The sequence below is a fragment of the Oncorhynchus mykiss genome, chromosome 23 (genome assembly GCF_057628025.1).
Source record: "Oncorhynchus mykiss isolate SJ-2025 chromosome 23, ASM5762802v1, whole genome shotgun sequence".
Classification (NCBI taxonomy): domain Eukaryota; kingdom Metazoa; phylum Chordata; class Actinopteri; order Salmoniformes; family Salmonidae; genus Oncorhynchus; species Oncorhynchus mykiss.
Window position 1 is genome coordinate 2,126,188 of NC_143044.1, and position 18,667 is coordinate 2,144,854.

General features: G+C 45.2%; 1 protein-coding gene across 3 annotated transcripts in view; it reads left to right on the forward strand.

Moving 5' to 3' along the window:
- The window catches only part of wdfy4 (WDFY family member 4), a 168,148-nt gene that overhangs the window by 42,546 nt on the left and 106,935 nt on the right, over positions 1–18,667 (forward strand). For all 3 annotated transcript variants that reach the window (XM_036960203.2, XM_036960204.2, XM_036960205.2), the window contains exons 22-24: positions 13,380–13,558; positions 13,771–14,002; positions 14,285–14,430. In XM_036960203.2, the coding sequence (XP_036816098.2) occupies positions 13,380–13,558; positions 13,771–14,002; positions 14,285–14,430 (557 nt within the window). The remainder of the gene's footprint in view (positions 1–13,379; positions 13,559–13,770; positions 14,003–14,284; positions 14,431–18,667) is intronic.

Here is an 18,667-nt window from a genome sequence, read left to right on the forward strand (position 1 = left end):
TCTGGAAGGGCATCTTGGAATCTTTGGGTTGTCTGAGAATTTATAGCACGGCTTTTGATGATCCTTGGTTGGGGCCTGAACAGATTATTTGTTGTGATTGCAAACATAATACAATAGTGGTCCGATAGTCCAGGATTATGAGGAAAAACATTTAGATCCACAACATTTATTCCACGGGACAAAACTAGGTCCAGAGTATGACTGTGGCAGTGAGTAGGTACAGTTTTGTTGGACAAAACCGACTGAGTTGATGATGCCTCCAAAAGCCTTTTGGAGTGGGTCTGTGAACTTTTCCATGTGAATATTAAAGTCACCAAAAATGTGAATATTATCTGCCATGACTACAAGGCCCGATAGGAATTCAGGGAACTCAGTGAGGAACGCTGTATATGGCCCAGTAGGCCTGTAAACAGTAGCTATAAAAGGTGATTGAGTAGGCTGCATAGATTTCATAATGTTTAGTTTTGCCCAACCGAGATCGAGGCACAGTCAGTGACTGTGCCTAGTCACTGACTGTGCTAGTGGCAGACTCCACTAAGCTGGCAGGCTGGCCAACAGCCTGCTGCCTGGCCTGCACCCTATCTCATTGTGGAGCTAGAGGAGTTAGAGCCCTGGCTATGTTCATAGATAAGATGAGAGCAACCCTCCAGCTAGGATGGAGTCCGTCACTCCTCAGCAGGCCAGGCGTGTTCCTGTTTGTGGGTGAGTCCCAGATAGAGGGCCAATTATCTACAAATTCTATATTTTGGGAGGGACAGAAAACAAATTTCAACCAGCGATTGAGTTGTGAGACTCTGCTGTAGAGCTCATCACTCCCCCTAACTGGGAGGGGGCCAGAGTCAATAACTCGATGCCAAAACATCTTTCTAGCTGACTTACACGCTGAGGCTATGATGTGCTTGGTGACCGCTGACTGTTTCATCCTAATATCATTGTTGCCGACGTGGATAACAATATCCCTATACTCTCTACACTGGTAGATGGGATGGTAGCGTCCCACCTGGCCAACATCCGGTGAAATTGCAGAGCGTGATATTCAAACTACAGAATTATACATATTTAACTTTCATAAAATCACAAGTGTAATGCATTCTTGTTAATCCAGCCGCTGTGTCAGATTTCAAAAAGGCTTTACGGCGAAAGCACACCATGCGATTATCTGAGGACAGCGCCCCTCATTCAAAAGCATGAAAAACATATTTCAACCAGGCAGGTGCGCCACGAAAGTCAGAATTAGCTAAATAATAAAAGCCTTACCTTTGATGCTCTTCCTCTGTTGGCACTCCAAAAGGTCCCAGATACATCACAAATGGTCCTTTTGTTTCATAATGTCCTTCTTTAAATCCATAACAACTCAGTTTATCTGGTGTGCTTCAGTCAATAATCCACCCAGTTTCCTTCCATCAAAATGCATACAAAATGAATCCCAAACGTTAATAATAAACTTTTCAAAAAAAGTCAAACAACGTTTATAATCAAACCTTAGGTACCCTAATACGTAAATAAACAATACAATTTAAGACGGAGAATCGTTATTGTCTTTACCGGAGAAAAATACCAAAGGAAGCGCTCTCTTTCATGCGCTTGGAAACACTACAGTCAAAATGGGAGCCACCTAGAAAAACTACAATTTCTGGCTCATTTTTCCAAAAAACAGCATGAAACTCTTTCTAAAGACTGTTGACATCAAGTGGAAGCCCTATGAACTGCAATCTGGGAGGATTTCGCCTTATAATAAAAGTGAAAGCCATTGAAAACAGTCGTAGGCTGACATTTTTGGGGGGAGATGGTTTGTCCTCGGGGTTTCGCCTGCCATATCAGTTCTGTTATACTCACAGGCATAATTTTAACAGTTTAAAACATTTTAGTGTTTTCTATCCAAATCTCCCAATTATATGTATATCCTAGCTTCTGAGCCTGAGTTACAGGCACGCTTTTCATCCGGATAGACAGTACTGCCCCCTACCCAAGAGAGGTTAACCAGCACCATCTTCAGATTACCCTTAACTTCGGTAGCCTTACCTTCTGGTAAAACAGTGACTAAATGCTGGATGATTCTTTTTTAAATCTACAGTAATACTGCGGTTAATGGAGTCGCCAATGACTGGGGTTTTCAATTTGTCAGAGCTAATGGTGGGAGGCTTTCGGCGTCTCAGACCCCGTAACGGGAGGAGGAGAGACCAGAGAAGGCTCGGCCTCTGACTCCGACTCGTTGCTTAATGAGGAGAACCAGTTGATAGTTTTTGTTGGCTGAATGAGCAGCACTGGTTGAGCATTCCTACAGCACTTCCTTCCAGAAGCCATGAGAAACTTGTCCGGCTGCGGGGACTGTGAGGGGATTTATACTCCTATCTGTACTTACTGATGGCACAGATGCTGTTTCGTCCTTTTCTACACTTAAATTACCCTTGCCTAACAATTGCGTTTGAAGCTGGGCTTGCAGCATGGCTATCCTCACCATTAGGTGACAGTTCACCTATGTATTTTTATATTTCACCTTTATTTAACCAGGTAGGCTAGTTGAGAACAAGTTCTCATTTGCAACTGTAACCAAGATAAAGCAAAGCAGCTCGACACATACAACAACACAGAGTTACACATGGAATAAACAAACACACAGTCAATAATACAGTAGAAAAAGTCTACATATAGTATGTGCAAATAAGGTAGGATAAAGGAGGTAAGGCAATAAATAGGCCATGGTGGCGAAGTAATTACAGTATAGCAATTAAACAATGGAATGATAGATGTGCAAAAGATTAATGTGCAAGTAGAGATACTGGGGTGCAAAGGAGCAAGATAAATAAATAAATACAGTATGGGAATGAGGTAGTTGGATGGGCTGTTTACAGATGGGCTATGTACAGGTGCAGTGATCTGTGAGCTGCTCTGACAGCTGGTGCTTAAAGCTAGTGAGGAAGATATGAGTCTCCAGATTCAGTGATTTTTGCAGTTTGTTCCAGTCATTGGCAGCAGAGAACTAGAAGGAAAGGCGGCCAAAGGAAGAATTGGCTTTGGGGGTGACCAGTGAGATATACCTGCTGGAGCGCGTGCTATGGGTGGGTGCTGCTATGGTGACCAGTGAGCGGAGATAAGGCCTAGCAGAGACTTGTAGATGACCTGGAGCCAGTGGGTTTGGCGACGAGTGTGAAGTGAGGGACAGCCAACAAGAGCATACAGGTCGCAGTGGTGGGTAGTATATGGGGCTTGGTGACAAAACGGATGGCACTGTGATAGACTGCATCCAATTTGTTGAGAGGAGTGTTGGAGGCTATTTTGTAAATTACATCCCCGAAGTCAAGGATCGGTAGGATGGTCAGTTTTACAAGGGTATGTTTGGCAGCATGAGTGAAGGATGCTTTGTTGCGAAATAGGAAGCCGATTCTGGATTTAATTTTGGATTGGAGATGCTTAATGTGAGTCTGGAATGAAAGTTTACAGTCTAACCAGACACCTAGTTATTTGTAGTTGTCCACATATTCTAAGTCAGAATCATCCAGAGTAGTGATGCTGGACGGTTGGGCAGTTGCGGGCAGCTACGGTTGAAGAGCATGCATTTAGTTTTACTTGCAATTAATAGCTGTTGGAGGTCATGGAAGGAGAGTAGCATGTCATTGAAGCTCATCTGGAGCTAACACAGAGTTAACACAGTGTCCAAAGAAGGGCCAGAGGTATACAGAATGGTGTCGTCTGCGTAGTGGAGGATCAGAGAATCACCAGCAGCAAGAGCGACATCCTTGATGTACACAGACAATTGAACCCCGTGGCACCCCCATAGAGACTGCAGTGGTCCGGACAACAGGCCCTCCGATTTGACACACTGAACTCTATCAGAGAAGTAGTTGGTGAACCAGGCGAGGCATCATTTGAGAAACCAAGGCTGTTGAGTCTGCCGATAAGAATGTGGTGATTGACAGAGTCAAAAGCCTTGGCCAGGTTGATGAATACACAGTAATGTCTCTTATTGATGCCGGTTATGATATCATTTAGGACCTTGAGCTTGGCTAAGGTGCACCCAAGACCAGCTCGGAAACCAGATTGCTTAGCGGAGAAGGTACAGTGGGATTTGAAATGGTCGGTAATCTGTTTGTTAACTTGGCTTTCGAAGACTTTAGAAAGGCAGGGTAGGATAGATATAGGTCAGTTTGGGTCTAGAGTGTCTCCCCCTTTGAAGAGGGGGATGACCACGGCAGCTTTCCAATCTTTGGGCATCTCAGACAATACGAAAGAGAGGTTGAACAGGCTAGTAATAGGGGTTTTAACAATTTCGGCAGATCATTTTAGAAAGAGAGGGTCCAGATTGTCTAGCCCGGCTGATTTGTGGGGGTCCAGATTTTACAGCTCTTTCAGACCATCAGCTATCTGGATTTGAGTGAAGGAGAAATGGTGGAGGCTTGGGTGAGTTACTGTGGGGGGTGGAGGGCTGTTGATCAGGGTAGGGGTAACCAGGTGGAAAGCATGGCCAGCTGTAGAAAAATGGTTATTGAAATTCTCAATTATAATGGATGGTGGTGACAGAGTTTCCTAGCCTCAGTGCAGTGGGCAGCTGGGAGGAAGTGCTGTTATTCTCCATGGACTTTAAAGTGTCCCAGAACCTTTCTGAGTTTGTGCTACAGGATGCAAATTTCGCTTGCAAAAGCTAGCCTTAGCTTTCCTAACTGCCTGTGTATGTTGGTTCCTAACTTCCCTGAAAAGTTCCATATCACGGGGGCTATTCGATGCTGATGCAGAACGCCACAGGATGTTTTTGTCATGTACTGTCATGTTGTCTTGTCTCTGTCCTTTCCCTTCACCCTGTCTCCCTCTGCTGGTCGTGTTAGGTTACCTTTTCTCCCCCGCTTTCCCCCAGCTGTCCCTTGTCTCCTCTAACTACCCATTCACCCCGTTCCCCACCTGTTCCCTTTTTCCCTCTGATTAGGTCCCTATATCTCTCTCTGTTTCTGCTCCTGTCCTTGTCGGATTCTTGTTTGTTTGTTTGTGTCATTCATGCCTGAACCAGACTGCCGTCATGTTTGCTGTAACCTTGTCCTGTCCTGTCGGAATCTGCCGGTCCATCTGAGCCTACCTATGTTTGGTAATTAAAGAAGCTCTGTTTAAGTTGATTCGCTTTTGGGTCCTCATTCACGCACCGTAACAGAAGAATCCGACCAAGAATGGACCCAGCGACTTCGGATCCTCTCCACTCAGCCGTCGAGATCCAGGGAGCGATGCTAGGCAGACACAAGCAGGAATTGTCTGCTGCTCGACATGCCGTTGAGACCCTGGCCACCCAAGTCTCCAACCTCACAGAACAGGTTCACCATCTCCGCCTCGATCCACCGGCCACTTCCAGGGCTTTCGAATCTCCGGAGCCCAGAATCAATAACCCGCCGTGTTACTCTGGGGAGCCCACTGAATGCCGCTCGTTCCTCACCCAGTGTGATATTGTGTTTTCTCTCCAGCCCAACACTTACTCCAGGAGCACTGCTCGTGTCGCCTACGTCATATCTCTCCTTATTGGACGGGCTCGTGAGTGGGGCACGGCAATCTGGGAGGCAAGGGCTGAGTGTACTAACCAGTATCAAGACTTTAAGGAGGAGATGATACGGGTTTTTGATCGATCTGTTTTTGGGGAGGAGGCTTCCAGGGCCCTGTCTTCCCTATGTCAAGGCAATCGATCCATAACAGACTACTCTATTGAGTTTCGCACTCTTGCTGTCTCCAGTGGCTGGAACGAGCCGGCCTTGCTCGCTCGTCTTCTGGAGGGTTTCCGCGAAGAGGTAAAGGATGAGATTCTCTCCCGGGAGGTTCCTTCCAGCGTGGATTCCTTGATTGAACTCGCTATTCGCATTGAGCGACGGGTTGATCTTCGTCACCGAGCTCGTGGAAAGGAGCTTGCGCTCTCCGTCGCCTCCCTCTCCGCATCACTACCATCTTCCTCTGCCGGCTCGGGTGCTGAGCCCATGCAGCTGGGAGGTATCCGCATCTCGACTAAGGAGAGGGAACGGAGAATCACCAACCGCCTCTGTCTCTATTGCGGTTCCGCTGGTCATTTTGTCACTTCATGTCCAGTAAAAGGCCAGAGCTCGTCAGTAAGCGGAGGGCTACTGGTGAGCGCTACTACTCCTGTCTCTCCTTCAAGATCCTGCACTACCTTGTCGGTCCATCTACGCTGGACCGGTTCGTCAGCTTCCTGCAGTGCCTTAATAGACTCTGGGGCGGAGGGCTGTTTTATGGACGAGACCTGGGCTCGGGAACATGACATTCCTCTCAGACAGTTAAAGGAGCCCACGGCCTTGTTCGCCCTGGATGGTAGTCCTCTCCCCAGGATTCAGCGTGAGACGCTACCTTTAACCCTCACTGTTTCTGGTAATCATAGTGAAACCATTTCTTTTTTAATTTTTCGTTCACCTTTTACACCTGTTGTTTTGGGCCATCCCTGGCTAGTTTGTCATAATCCTTCCATTAATTGGTCTAGTAATTCTATCCTCTCCTGGAACGTCTCTTGTCATGTGAAATGTTTAATGTCTGCTATCCCTCCTGTTTCCTCTGTCTCTTCTTCACAGGAGGAGCCTGGTGATTTGACAGGGGTGCCGGAGGAATATCACGATCTGCGCACGGTGTTCAGTCGGTCCAGGGCCACCTCTCTTCCTCCACACCGGTCGTATGATTGTAGTATTGATCTCCTTCCGGGAACCACCCCCCCCCGGGGTAGACTATACTCTCTGTCGGCTCCCGAACGTAAGGCTCTCGAAGATTATTTGTCTGTAGCTCTTGACGCCGGTACCATAGTCCCCTCCTCCTCTCCCGCCGGAGCGGGGTTTTTTTTTGTCAAGAAGAAGGATGGGTCTCTGCGCCCCTGCATAGATTATCGAGGGCTGAATGACATAACAGTGAAGAATCGTTATCCGCTTCCTCTTATGTCTTCAGCCTTCGAGATCCTGCAGGGAGCCAGGTTTTTCACTAAGTTGGACCTTCGTAACGCTTACCATCTCGTGCGCATCAGGGAGGGGGACGAGTGGAAGACGGCGTTTAACACTCCGTTAGGGCACTTTGAATACCGGGTTCTTCCTTTCGGCCTCGCTAACGCTCCAGCTGTCTTTCAGGCATTAGTCAATGATGTCCTGAGAGACATGCTGAACATCTTTGTTTTCGTTTACCTTGACGATATCCTGATTTTTTCACCGTCACTCCAGATTCATGTTCAGCACGTTCGACGTGTCCTCCAGCGCCTTTTAGAGAATTGTCTTTTTGTGAAGGCTGAGAAGTGCACTTTTCATGCCTCCTCCGTCACATTTCTCGGTTCTGTTATTTCCGCTGAAGGCATTAAGATGGATCCCGCTAAGGTCCAAGCTGTCATTGATTGGCCCGTCCCTAAGTCACGCGTCGAGCTGCAGCGCTTTCTCGGCTTCGCGAACTTCTATCGTCGTTTCATCCGTAATTTCGGTCAGGTGGCAGCTCCTCTCACAGCCCTTACTTCTGTCAAGACGTGCTTTAAGTGGTCCGTTTCCGCCCAGGGAGCTTTTGATCTCCTCAAGAATCGTTTTACATCCGCTCCTATCCTTGTTACACCTGACGTCTCTAGACAGTTCGTTGTCGAGGTTGACGCGTCAGAGGTGGGAGTGGGAGCCATCCTTTCTCAGCGCTCCCTCTCTGACGACAAGGTCCACCCATGCGCGTATTTTTCTCATCGCCTGTCGCCGTCGGAACGTAACTATGATGTGGGTAACCGCGAACTGCTCGCCATCCGGTTAGCCCTAGGCGAATGGCGACAGTGGTTGGAGGGGGCGACCGTTCCTTTTGTCGTTTGGACTGACCATAGGAACCTTGAGTACATCCGTTCTGCCAAACGACTTAATGCGCGTCAGGCGCGTTGGGCGCTGTTTTTCGCTCGTTTCGAGTTCGTGATTTCTTATCGTCCGGGCTCTAAGAACACCAAGCCTGATGCTTTGTCTCGTCTCTTCAGTTCTTCAGTAGCCTCCACTGACCCCGAGGGGATTCTCCCTGAGGGGCGTGTTGTCGGGTTGACTGTCTGGGGAATTGAGAGGCAGGTAAAGCAAGCACTCACTCAAACTCCGTCGCCGCGCGCTTGTCCTAGGAACCTTCTTTTCGTTCCCGTTCCTACTCGTCTGGCCGTTCTTCAGTGGGCTCACTCTGCCAAGTTAGCCGGCCACCCTGGCGTTCGGGGTACGCTTGCTTCCATTCGCCAGCGTTTCTGGTGGCCCACCCGGGAGCATGACACGCGTCGTTTCGTGGCTGCTTGTTCGGTCTGCGCGCAGACTAAGTCCGGTAACTCTCCTCCTGCCGGCCGTCTCAGGCCGCTTCCTATTCCCTCTCGACCGTGGTCTCACATCGCCTTAGATTTTGTCACCGGACTGCCTTCGTCAGCGGGGAAGACTGTTATTCTTACGGTTGTCGATAGGTTCTCTAAGGCGGCTCATTTCATTCCCCTTGCTAAGCTTCCTTCTGCTAAAGAGACGGCACAAATCATCATCGAGAATGTTTTCAGAATTCATGGCCTTCCGTCAGACGTCGTTTCGGACAGAGGTCCGCAATTCACGTCTCAATTTTGGAGGGAGTTTTGCCGTTTGATTGGGGCTTCCGTCAGTCTCTCTTCCGGCTTTCACCCCCAGTCTAACGGTCAAGCAGAACGGGCCAATCAGACTATTGGTCGCATCTTACGCAGTCTTTCTTTTCGCAACCCTGCGTCTTGGTTAGAACAGCTCCCCTGGGCAGAATACGCCCACAACTCGCTTCCTTCGTCTGCGACCGGGCTATCTCCTTTTCAGAGTAGCCTCGGGTACCAGCCTCCGTTGTTCTCATCTCAGTTCGCCGAGTCCAGCGTCCCCTCCGCTCAGGCTTTTGTCCAACGTTGCGAGCGCACCTGGAAGAGGGTCAGGTCTGCACTTTGCCGTTATAGGGCGCAGACTGTGAGAGCTGCTAATAAGCGTAGAACGAAGAGCCCTAGATATTGTCGCGGTCAGAGAGTTTGGCTCTCCACTCAGAACCTTCCCCTTAAGACGGCTTCTCGCAAGTTGACCCCGCGGTTCATTGGTCCATTCCGTATCTCTCAGGTCATTAATCCTGTCGCAGTGCGACTTTTTCTTCCGCGATATCTTCGTCGCGTCCACCCGGTCTTCCATGTCTCCTGTGTTAAGCCCGTTCTTCGCGCCCCCGCTCGTCTTCCCCCCCCCCCCCCCCATCCTTGTCGAGGGCGCACCTATCTACAGGGTCCGTAAGATCTTGGACATGCGTCCTCGGGGCCGTGGTCATCAGTACCTAGTTGACTGGGAGGGGTACGGTCCTGAGGAGAGGAGTTGGGTTCCCTCTCGGGACGTGCTGGACCGTGCGCTGATTGATGATTTCCTCCGTTGCCGCCAGGTTTCCTCCTCGAGTGCGCCAGGAGGCGCTCGGTGAGTGGGGGGGTACTGTCATGTACTGTCATGTTGTCTTGTCTCTGTCCTTTCCCTTCACCCTGTCTCCCTCTGCTGGTCGTGTTAGGTTACCTTTTCTCCCCCGCTTTCCCCCAGCTGTCCCTTGTCTCCTCTAACTACCCATTCACCCCGTTCCCCACCTGTTCCCTTTTTCCCTCTGATTAGGTCCCTATATCTCTCTCTGTTTCTGCTCCTGTCCTTGTCGGATTCTTGTTTGTTTGTTTGTGTCATTCATGCCTGAACCAGACTGCCGTCATGTTTGCTGTAACCTTGTCCTGTCCTGTCGGAATCTGCCGGTCCATCTGAGCCTACCTATGTTTGGTAATTAAAGAAGCTCTGTTTAAGTTGATTCGCTTTTGGGTCCTCATTCACGCACCGTAACAGTTTTTGTGCTGGTCAAGGGCAGTCAGGTCTGGAGAGAACCCAGGGCTATATCTGTTCCTGGTTCTACATTTTTTGAATGGGGCATGCTTATTTAAGATGGTGAGATGGTATTATGAGTACAGCGACTGCAATTAGAAAGCATAATGTTAATTTTACTACTTAGCTTTGGCTGGTGGAGGTCCTGTAGAACCATGTCCAGATAAAGCGTCCGGGGGGAAAAGTTGTATGAAAAAAGTTGAGCTAGGGGAAAAAAAAAAAACAACTGTAATTAAAAAGTGAAAACTGTAAAGTTGGCAGGTAGCAAAGTTACGCTAGCAACAAAATGCACAGCAGCACGTAAACAAGTTAACAAGTTGTGACAGGAAATTACGTCAGCAGTGATACCTGTGTATCAGGCGTACATTCTTGGAAAGGCTTACAGAATGTAGTCACCTGGAAGTTCATTTGTGGAATTTCTTTCCTTCTCAATAATGCGTTTTAGGCAATCAGTTGTGTTATGACAAGGAAGGGGGGTATACAGAAGATAGCCCTATTTGGTAAAAGACTAAGTCCATATTATGGCAAGAACCTCTCAAATAAGCAAAGAGAAATTACTTTCAGACATGAATGTCAGTCAATATGCAAAATTTCAAGAACTTCGAAAGTTTCTTCAAGTTCAGTCGCAGAAACCATCAAACGCTATGATGAAACTGGCTCTCATGACGACCCCCACAGGAATGGAAGACCCAGAGTTACCTCTGCTGCAGAGGATAAGTTCATTAGAGTTACCAGCCTCAGAAATTGCAGCCAAAATAAATGCTTCACAGAGTTCAAGTAACAGACACATCTCAACATCAACTATTCAGAGGAGACTGTGTGAATGAGGCCTTCATGGTTGAATTGCTACAAAGAAACCACTATTAAAGGACACCAATAAGAAGAAGAGATTTGCTTGGGCCAAGCAATGGCTATTAGACCGGTGAAAATTGTCCAAATTTGAATATTTTGGTTCCAACCGCTATGTCTTTGTGAGATGCGGTGTGGGTGAACGTATTATCTCCGCATGTGTATTTCCCACCGTAAAGCATGGAGGAGGAGGTTTTATGGTGTGGGGGTGCTTTGCTGGTGACACTGTCTATGATTTATTTAGAATTCAAGGCACACTTAACCAGCATGGCTACCACAGCATTCTGCAGCGCTACGCCATCCCATCCGGTTTGGGCTTAGTGGGACTATCATTTGTTTTTCAACAGGACAATGACCGCTGTCACACCTCCAGGCTGCGTAAGGGCTATTTGACCAAGAAGGAGAGTGATGGAATGATGCATTAGATGACCTGTCCTCCACAATCCCCGAACTCAAGCAATTTGAGATGGTTTGGGATGAGTCGGTCCGCAGAGTGAAGGAAAAGCAGCCAACAAGTGCTCAGCATATGTGGGTACTCCATCAAGACTGTTGGAAAAGCATTCCAGGTGAAGCTGGTTGAGAGAATGGCAAGAGTGTGCAAAGCTGTCATCAAGGCAAAGGGTGGCTATTGGAAGAATCTCAAATATAAAATCTATTTTGATTTGTTTAACATTTTTTTGGTTACTACATGATTTGTGTTATTTCATAGTTGTAATGTCTTCACTATTATTCTACAATGTAGGAAATAGTAAAGATAAAGAAAAACCTTTGAATGAGTACATGTTAGAATTTTTTTGACCGGTAGTGTAGATTAATGTTTTTTCTGCGATTGGATCAACATTATATCAACCGCTTTTCAATGCAACACACCAAAACAAATCTAACTTTGCAAGATTGAGTCTGTGATTTTGTTTTAGGCAGAGCTAAAGCGCAACGGAGTAGAATTCTATTGGCTAGGGTAGCCGACTAGCAGTCTTCAATCATGCTTTTCAGATCAGTTCACATCAGAGCTGCGCTTGTGCGCATTTGTTTATATTCTTTGCTGTTACCGAGTTATTAGCCCAGTTTTGTCTAAGTATAGATCAGCAATGGGGATACTGCTTCCTAAAAGAGCACAAAACGTGTCGGCTACATTTCAAACTGTCTTTGAAAACCTAGTCAGGTAAAAAGTTGATGTCTTAATTAAAGGGGCAATGTTTGAGATTGAAATTGTGTGTTTTACATTGGATAAAAGTAGAGACTCAGAGCTACAAAATGGTATATCATACACTGCAGTTGAGGAACAATGGCAAAGTAATTATTCTTAGAAAGTTTATTCATGTTTTGGTTCCCCCACTGGAGAGCTCTTCTTTGTCTACACCGATTCAGCATCGTTCACACTCTCTTAAGCCTTAGCCCCACCCTTCTATTTAACGGGTAACATGAGGCCATGTGGTAAACACATTCTATATCAAATAGAATGTAAGTGTATTTGTCACATGCACAGGATACAGAACGTAAATAGTGTAAATAGTACAGTGAAGTGGTTGCTTACATAGTAGCAATATCAAAAACAAAGTGTTTAAATTGATGGGTCATGTGAAGGAAATGCTATAACCACTTCCCAGCCACATCTACTGTAGCTAAGTGTATGGGTCACTATTGTCTTGACATGTACACATCTTCATGAAATACAATAGATGGCTGTAATCACCCACATGCACACCTGGCTAATTTGATGGGTCATGTAATAATCTGTCCGAAGTGGAGTCTTTTGTTTAGACATATAGCTAGTTAGCTAAACAATGAACTGGCATAATCCCAACTCATACTATTACCAATACAAATCTTGTCATAGCTGTGGTATGATTCTTCAGGTAGCTAACAAACTATGTTATAACTAGGCTATAACTAGCAATGAAAATGGCTTTCTGATTCAAATAATATTACTACACAGACTATACACAGACTAATTTAACATTTTTGTTCATATTTATGGATGGAATACAAGTTTGTTATTAAGGCACATGAAAGATCACATGTTCCAGAAGGCAATTCATATTAAAAAACACTTTTTTTTTAGATGTTTACATTCAAATGCCGCTCCTGTGAAGTAGTGACGTGCGACATACGCCTAGTTTCCAAAATGAGTCACATATAGGTTACTGTAGGCTATATCATAGAAATCAAAAGCTATATCCATGTGAAAATGTAATGGGATTTGCTCCATTGGTTTTGTTGGTAGGCCTACATTATGCTCCAATATACACAATAGACTATTTATTGGTTACTGTTTAAAACTGTAAGGGTACAGCCTCAGTGTTCACTGTGTTGTGTCTTTGGCATCATTAAATTGAAGACTGGTAGCTCTCATGCTTGAAAAGGTTGTAGACCCCTGCCCTACACCCTGTGCACTTGGAAATTTTAAAGGATTTGATTGGTATAAACATTATGATATAACTTCCAACTATCTTATGACAGGGCAAGGAAGAGAGATTACCATTATTGCTTACACCTGTCAAATTCTCTCAGATATCCACAAGTGGTCTAGGGGTCAATTTGGGATTGGGGCTATGATTGCTCTGAATTACCTAATTTTAGAAAGATTTAGCAAAAGGTGAATTTTTGTAATTTTAGTTGATTACTGTTTGATCTGGACTGCAACTCCTTCTGTGATTGATTGATTGTTGTATAATTGATTGATGTATTAATTTCCAGATATGATGGAGCCAGAGGTGCGGACCCCCAGCTCACTGCCAGGTTCTCTGAGGTTCAAATGCTCCAGTCAGCTGACCCCAGGTCAGTGGCACCATCTGGCCATTGTCATGGCAAAGGACGTGAAGAAGAGCTGTAAGGTCACGGCCCACCTCAATGGGAAACTGGTGGGAGCAGCAAAGGTACAGGAGTAGGAGAGAGTAAATTCTTCCATTTTACATTGAAATATGATCGAATAAACTTCTGTTGTGTTGGAGGCCATTGGCGATTTTTCCGCTGCTGCTGTGATTTTTAGCTGTAGCTCATGTCATTGGTTGAAGTACTGTCTACTCCCTAACTCACTCTGTGCTGTGAAAATGCAGAGAACTCTCTATGTGTTCTGATTCGCTGTCAGATGCTGTACATCCAACCGTTCCCGGGTCAGTACATTTCCATGGAACCCACGGCGGTGATTGACGTGTGTGCCTTCATTGGAACGCCGTCTATATGGAAACAGCACGCTTCGTTGGTGTGGCGCGTCGGGCCCACCTACCTGTTTGAGGAAGTGCTGAGTCCAGGGGCTGTAGGAGTCATCTACAACCAGGGAACAGCCTACTTGGGAAATTACCTGGCTCTACGCAACACAGGTGTTTGTCTGATCGTTATCTGGCCATGGACTCAAGACCGTGTAGTCAATTTACTTAAAGCTTGCAGATACTGTATAACACATTATGATTCCTTTAGCATCTACGACCCCTTATAATCTATTAGAATCATATCATGATGACCTTGACTATATGCCAGCCATTTTGAGTCAGTTGTGTTTCCAGAAATACAGAAACATATTTGAGTCAGTTGTGTTACCAATGTCAGTTTGACCAGGATTTGTGTCTGACAATGTAATTCTGTAATTCTATGTGTTCATCTAGGCTCTGGCCCAGACCCCCTCCCTTTCAGGCTGGTCCCTGAGGAGAGGATTTCATTTGGCATCAACCCGGCTGTAGCAACTTTAACCACGGTAGCAGAGATACGAGAAAGCTACAACGAGGTGGACTGCCGTCTCATCGCCAAAGAGGTAAAGAGGGTCCAGCGCTGTCTTCATGATGCCCGATCAGAAATACGGGGTCCTACTAATCACCTCAAACAACCACAAACAGGTACCCCAAACAACCACAAACAGGTACCCCAAACAACCACAAACAGGGAACGCAAACAACCCCAAACAACCACAAACAGTTACCCCCCAAAAACTAAAATGACCACAAACAACCCGAAACATACCCTAAACAACCACAAACAATGAGAAGCATCCAACTGCAGATATGCGTGCTGAGGCCACCTGCCGGGTAGTCCAGAAAGATGGTTGAATAAATTCAGGATTCCCTGAACATAACCTACTTCTCTTAACCTGATAAGGGAGTCTGGGATTTCTTTGTTCCAGGGCTGCTGCTTCTCGCTTAAGTAATTAGGCTAAGCACAGCACAGATTGGTTGGTCCGACAACTGTCGCGGGTCCGCAACATTCAAAAAGGTCCTCATGTTGATGACAGAAAAAAACTCAAATATGGAGTCAAACGACAGAGTTCAATATTTCAAGTCTAGAACAAGAAACAATTGTAACAACATACAATTAATATGTTCACAAATTTACTACGGATGTAATTCACCGATACACATCGGTCCCTGATTCAAATGTTTAATATTTGACTGCATTGGACCCCAAGAAAATAGATTCAAACATTATGAATCATTGATTTTGCGCATATTACTTTCCTTCTACCTAGTGAAAAATGCCTAATATTTTGTGACAACTGATGCACCCTATCCTTCAGTGTCAAACTAATTATGTAGTTGTGTTGACAGTCATTGATATTCAAGTCATTTTGCATCCCGAACAGCCCTAAGGAATGTCAGTAGCCTAGTCAAACTACGCACTGTGACAAGCTTCATGCTCTGACCAAGGTGAGGTAGGTTGGAGTCATTAAAACTTGGTTTTTCAACCACTCCACAAATTTCTTGTGAACAAACTATAGTTTTGGCAAGTCGGTTGGGACATCTGCTTTGTGCATGACACAAGTTATTTAACCAACAATTGTTTTCATACAGATTATTTAACTTATAATTCACCATATCACAATTCCAGTGGGTCAGAAATGTACATACACTAAGTTGACTGTGCCTTCAAACAGCTTGGAAAATTCTAGAAAATTATGTCATTGCTTCAGAAGCTTCTAATAGGCTAATTGACATAGTTTGAGTAAATTGGAGGTGTACCTGTGGATGTATTTCAAGGCCTACCTTCAAACTCAGTGCCTCTTTGCTTGACATCATGGGAAAATCAAAAGAAATCACCCAAGACCTCAGGAAAAAAAAAGTCTGGTTCATCCTTGTGAACAATTTCCAAATGCCTGAAGGGACCACGTTCATCTGTACAAACAATAGTACACAAGTATAAACACCATGGGAGGACGCTGCCGTCATACCGCTCAGGAAGGAGACCCGCGGAACAGCAAAAGACATTGTGAAGATGCTGGAAGAAACAGGTACAAAAGTATCTATATTCACAGTAAAACGAGTCCTACATGTATATCGACATAACCTGAATTTCCGCTCAGCAAGGAAGAAGCCACTGCTCCAAAACCGCCATAAAAAAAGCCAGAATACGGTTTGCAACTGCACATGGGGACAAAGATTGTACTTTTTGGAGAAATGTCCTCTGGTCTGATGAAACAAAAATATAACTGTTTGGCCATAATGACCATCGTTATATTTGGAGGAAAAAGGGGGAGGCTTACAAGCCGAAGAACACCATCCCAACCGTGAAGCACGGGGGTAGCAGCATCATGTTGTGGGGGTGCTTTGCTGCAGGAGGGACTGGTGCATGTCACAAAATAGATGGCATCATGAGGTAGGAACATTTTGTGGATATTTTGAAGCAACATCTCAAGACATCAGTCAGGAAGTTAAAGCTTAGTTGCAAATGGGTCTTCCAGATGGACAATGACCCCAAGCATGCTTCCAAAGTTGTGGCAAAATGGCTTAAGGACAACAAAGTCAAGGTTTTGGAGTGGCCATCACAAAGCCCTAACCTCAACCCTATAGAACATTTGTGGGCAGAACTGGAAAAAGTGTGTGCGAGCAAAGGAGGCCTTACAAACCTGACTCAGTTACACCAGCTCTGTCAGGAGGAATGGGCCAATATTCACCCAATTTATTGTGGGAAGCTTGTGGAAGGCTACCCAAAACGTTTGACCCAAGTTAAAGAATTTAAAGGCAATGCTACCATATACTAATTTAGTGTGTAAACTTTTGACTGCTGGGAATGTGATGAAATAAATAAATGCTGAAATAAATAATTGTCTCTACTATTATTCTGACATTTTACATTCTTAAAATAAAGTGGTAATCCTAACTGACCTAAAACAGGGAATTTTTACTCAGATTAAATGTCAGGAATTGTGAAAAACTGAGTTTAAATGTATTTGGGTAAGGTGTATATTTATTTTTTATATTTTTTATTTCACCTTTATTTAACCAGATAGGCTAGTTGAGAACAAGTTCTCATTTGTAACTGCGACCTGGCCAAGATAAAGCATAGCAGTGTGAACAGACAACACAGAGTTATACATGGAGTAAACAATTACATTGTGTGCAAAAGGCACGAGGAGGTAGGTGAATAATCAAAATTTTGCAGATTAACACTGGAGTGATAAATGATCAGATGGTCATGTACAGGTATTGGTGTGCAAAAGAGCAGAAAAGTAAATAAATAAAAACAGTATGGGGATGGGTTAGGTAAAAATGGGTGGGCTGTTAACCGATAGACTATGTACAGCTGCAGCGCTCGGTTAGCTGCTCAGATAGCAGATGTTTGAATTTGGTGAGGGAGATAAAAGTCTCCAACTTCAGCGATTTTTGCAATTCATTCCAGTCACAGGCAGCAGAGAACTGGAACGAAAGGCGGCCAAATGAGGTGTTGGCTTTAGGGATGATCAGTGAGATACACCTGCTGGAGCACGTGCTACGGATGGGTGTTGCCATCGTGACCAGTGAACTGAGATAAGGCGGAGCTTTACCTAGCATGGACTTGTAGATGACCTGGAGCCAGTGGGTCTGGCGACGAATATGTAGCGAGGGCCAGCCGACTAGAGCATACAAGTCGCAGTGGTGGGTGGTATAAGGTGCTTTAGTGACAAAACGGATGGCACTGTGATAAACTGCATCCAGTTTGCTGAGTAGAGTGTTGGAAGCAATTTTGTAGATGACATCGCCGAAGTCGAGGATCGGTAGGATAGTCAGTTTTACTAGGGTAAGTTTGGCGGCGTGTGTGAAGGAGGCTTTGTTGCGGAATAGAAAGCCGACTCTTGATTTGATTTTCGATTGGAGATGTTTGATATGAGTCTGGAAGGAGAGATTGCAGTCTAGCCAGACACCTAGGTACTTATAGATGTCCACATATTCAAGGTCGGAACCATCCAGTGTGGTGATGCTGGTCAGGCATGCGGGTGCAGGCAGCGAACGGTTGAAAAGCATGCTTTTGGTTTTACTAGCGTTTAAGAGCAGTTGGAGGCCACGGAAGGAGTGTTGTATGGCATTGAAGCTCGTTTGGAGGTTAGATAGCACAGTGTCCAAGGACGGGCCGGAAGTATATAGAATGGTGTCGTCTGCGTAGAGGTGGATCAGGGAATCACCCGCAGCAAGAGCAACATCATTGATATATACAGAGAAAATAGTCGGCCCGAGGATGGAACCCTGTGGCACCCCCATAGAGACTGCCAGAGGACCGGACAGCAACTTCCGACTTCAATTGTATGTGTGGAAACTTCAGCATTCAAACGCTAAATTGCTTGCGCAATATTATGCTTTATTAGCTGTGACAATCTATGTAAATTTGTTCATTATTTTTATCTATGCACTGTTGAAAAGCGTGATTTACTGGAATTAAAGTAAGCTACCGGAGACACAACTCTCATCTGGCTGTACCTGCTGAATAGGGCTTACTTTATATTTATTTTGAATGTTCAGGTAGACCATCAGCAATAGTTTTGGTAGTTAGCTTTAAACAATCAGTATACAGTGCATTCGAAAAGTATTCAGACTCCTTGACTTTTTCCACATTTGTGGTCCACCACCTTGATTCAGTCTTATGTAGTAAAATGTGAAATGGTGTATTTTACATTGGATAAAAGTAGAGACTCAAAGCTACAAAATGGCATATCATACACGGCATTTTAGGAACAATAGAAAAGTAATTCTGTTTTGAAAGTTGATTCACTTGTTAACAAACGTTTGAGATAATTGCCTTTGAATATT